This window comes from Triticum aestivum, chromosome 6D (genome assembly GCF_018294505.1).
Source record: "Triticum aestivum cultivar Chinese Spring chromosome 6D, IWGSC CS RefSeq v2.1, whole genome shotgun sequence".
In the NCBI taxonomy this organism is placed as follows: domain Eukaryota; kingdom Viridiplantae; phylum Streptophyta; class Magnoliopsida; order Poales; family Poaceae; genus Triticum; species Triticum aestivum.
Genome location: NC_057811.1, coordinates 448,647,888 through 448,650,913, shown reverse-complemented (window position 1 = coordinate 448,650,913; position 3,026 = coordinate 448,647,888). Strand labels below are relative to the sequence as shown.

At 47.6% G+C, this 3,026-nt stretch overlaps 1 protein-coding gene across 1 annotated transcript; it reads left to right on the top strand.

Annotated features, from left to right (window-relative positions):
• Positions 1–799: 799 nt before the first annotated feature.
• On the top strand, positions 800–2,164 carry LOC123141921 (subtilisin-like protease SBT1.4). Its single transcript, XM_044560984.1, has 3 exons — positions 800–1,086; positions 1,188–1,285; positions 1,887–2,164. Exons 1-3 carry the CDS (start codon positions 860–862, stop codon positions 1,967–1,969), a joined length of 408 nt encoding a protein of 135 aa, XP_044416919.1. The 5' UTR covers positions 800–859; the 3' UTR covers positions 1,970–2,164.
• Positions 2,165–3,026: the final 862 nt, after the last annotated feature.

Here is a 3,026-nt window from a genome sequence, read left to right as displayed (position 1 = left end):
TCCTAATCGCCTTGTTGCGCCATGGGCACAACAGGAAATCCGGTGAAGATAAGACAGAGGGAAGTTCCATCACCTAGGTTTTAGCTCGGTATTTCAGCCCGCACGATCTATATGAACCTAGCTTATCAGAAAACAAAAACATAAATCAAATGAAAACATACAAGCACATTCACACATAAACAGACGCTGAGTACTGCAGCCCTAGTAGTAGCATATTAGACACTAAATTTATCTAATATCCAATGAACTCTTCTTAACGACTGACTGTATCTCCCACAGCAACAGCCAACAGGCTTCACTGTCTCTACTCCTGGGCTTCAACTTCAACCAGTATCTTCAAGCAGGCCACGCAGCAGGGGCAAGGGCATGTGCGGCGATTTGGGCAAGCAGGGGACCTCTGCCCGTCTGCCGAACCTCAACTCCATTCCATGTAAAAATGGATCGTGCGTCGATCGATAATCGGGCGGAGGCCCGCCGAACACTGCTGACAAGGTCTGGCCGCGGGAGGCAAAGGATGATCGGATCATGCCCGGCCTATGCACGTAGCAAGACCCAACAAACGGTGTAAACAATTAAATTCATGTCTACGCATGCATGAATCTTGGTTTGATTGAAGTTAGGCAGAGGTAAAAAGCTAGCACCCAACTGTGTCATCGAATTAATGGCGGTAGTACAAATTCTTTAAAGTTTAAACTATCATATCTGTCAGTCAGTGAGCTGAGCAGGCCATTCCCCCTGCCCGCGGTTATATAAGCAGGCACCTTCCCATGGCATCCTTCCCGCCACAAACCAAGAAAAACCCGAACACGCCCACTGCCACCACACCACGGCCTGCCGTCTTCAACTCCGGAAGCCGACGATGGCGCACACACGCATCACGGCGGCGGTCGCCGTTGCATTCGCCGTCCTCGCGGTCGCCGCGGCCGCGTCCACGGGCGCCACCGCCGCCGGCAGGGGGAAGCAGCAGCAGCGCGCTCCAGGCCCCGCTTCCGGCAGCATCGTGTACATCGTGATGGTGAAGCCCCCGGCCGTCGCCGCCGATAGCGCGGCCTACCATATGGGCATCCTCATCGCCGCGGTCGGCAGGTATGTCCAGAGCATTTTGGTTTCTTTCCCATCATTGGCGTCGAATGGAGTAGAGATTTGACGCCATCCTGCCCTTCCTTTGTTCGGGTTGAATCTCCAAGCGAGGACAAGGCCAATGCGGCGTTGGTCTACAGCTACAAGAACGCCATCAGCGGGTTCGCGGCGAGGCTCACCCCCGCGCAGGTCGCCGTGCTCAGGAGTGAGTTCCCCTCTTTCTCCTCTCCTCTGCTTTGCTCTGCTCTCACAGTCAACTGAATTCCTTTACTTAGCAAGCAGTAAAACTACAGTTACAAGAGATTTCTTTAATTGCATGATGCTCTCACAGTCAACTAAAGCAAACCCATGGTATATACGAATTCTTTAAGATCAAGTGGGTAATTTTAGTCAGACATGTTGCCCATACCGAGGTCAATGCAAGACCTACTCACACCACATCACATGGTTAATATGCTAATTTTTCCCCATGACCAAGAAAGGTGTACAACATCAGCAAGGACCGACATTATAAATGTATACTGTATAGTACAGCCCTGCAAATAATCTTAGCACACTTTCGGTATATATTTTTGCCTTTACCGAGAAGACAATTAGCTGCTTCACTTTCGGTGTCCAACTCCTGATATCCAAGTGAAGTAAACTTTTGCCGTCCAGGTCGGTCGTTAAATTAACAAATCCAGTTTAGCTACATGCTAACATTATCACCTCCTCTTTCCATTGGTGCATGTGCTTGTTAGTGCCTTAAAAAGGCCACACGATTATTATTTTTTGACCCTTCTTTAATTTCTCTCCACCTTTTCCAGAGAACCCTAACGTCATCCGGGCGCAGCCTGATGTCAAGTACTCCCTTCACGACGACCACAACAACAACAACAACCTCAACTGAGCAAGAGCTCCTGTCCAGTTATTAAGAGTTGTTGCACAATATGGAACAAGAAGCCCCCGAGAAGAATCTTGTGTTGATCTTTCTCTGCATACTTCAAAATTACACACACATATATAGAGTGTAGCGTTGCAAGAAGTTTATAGTGTAATTTGTTTAGAATTGTTGCACCTTGTATAACTCTGTCTGCGTATATACTGATGGGCAAAGATGTCTGGTTTGCTACCATATTATATTCCTATTTTCTCTAAACTCTGAAGGAGTTGCGCACTGGGTTAGGTTGGGGTTGTCCAGCGTGCGGGTCATAAACTGTAATGCAAAGGTTCAAAGTGAGAGTTCTCTTAAGAGGATGATAACATATACAAGAAACTAACCTACCGGTTGCACTTAGCTTCTATGCAACGAAACTAGACAAAAAGGTGCGAAGGCATCATTCACAACTAAGTCTGGGTATTCTCTCCTGGAGAAAAACATTGCTGGGTGTGATTACAGATGGATCTGGAATGCCAGAATTCCGTTGAAAATTCAGATATTTTTATGGCAATTATTTCAGAATGCTATCTTGACTAGGGATGTGATGAAACATCGGGGATGGAAAGGGAATCCTAAGTGCTCTTTTTGTGGGGGTCGTGAGACCTCGCAGCACTTGTTTTCTACATGCCCAGTTGCTAGGGTAACTTGGAGAACAATTGCATGCATGTTTGGCACTGAGTTGTGTCCTGACAATATTTGGCAAGCTTATGTGTGGTGCTTTACTTTTTTTTCCTGGAGGAGAAGAGTTTTACACCGCGGGGGTTGCGGCTGTGTGTTGGGCGATATGGACTTGTCGTAATAGAGCTACTTTCGAATTCGAACCTCTTAAAAATTCGTTTGAATGCATCTTTTCTGCTTGTGCTTTACTTTGTTACTGGGCAGGGCTAGTGAAGCAAGAGGACGCTGCAAGCATGAAGGATGGGGCAAAGATGCTGAAGGAGAACGCATCGATGATGATGAGAATCTGTGCGGCAAGCCAGGAGGGAGTGGCGCACTGAGGCATGCACTTGGTGGTGATTCGTGCTGT

What these genes read in the sequence shown, in the direction of transcription:
- LOC123141921 (XM_044560984.1), top strand. Translation starts at nt 860, where the DNA reads ATGGCGCACACACGCATCACGGCGGCGGTCGCCGTTGCATTCGCCGTC. An exon ending in CTCATCGCCGCGGTCGGCAG is followed by an intron (nt 1,087 to 1,187) that starts GTATGTCCAGAG and finishes TGAATCTCCAAG; the next exon opens with CGAGGACAAGGCCAATGCGG. An exon ending in GCAGGTCGCCGTGCTCAGGA is followed by an intron (nt 1,286 to 1,886) that starts GTGAGTTCCCCT and finishes CACCTTTTCCAG; the next exon opens with AGAACCCTAACGTCATCCGG.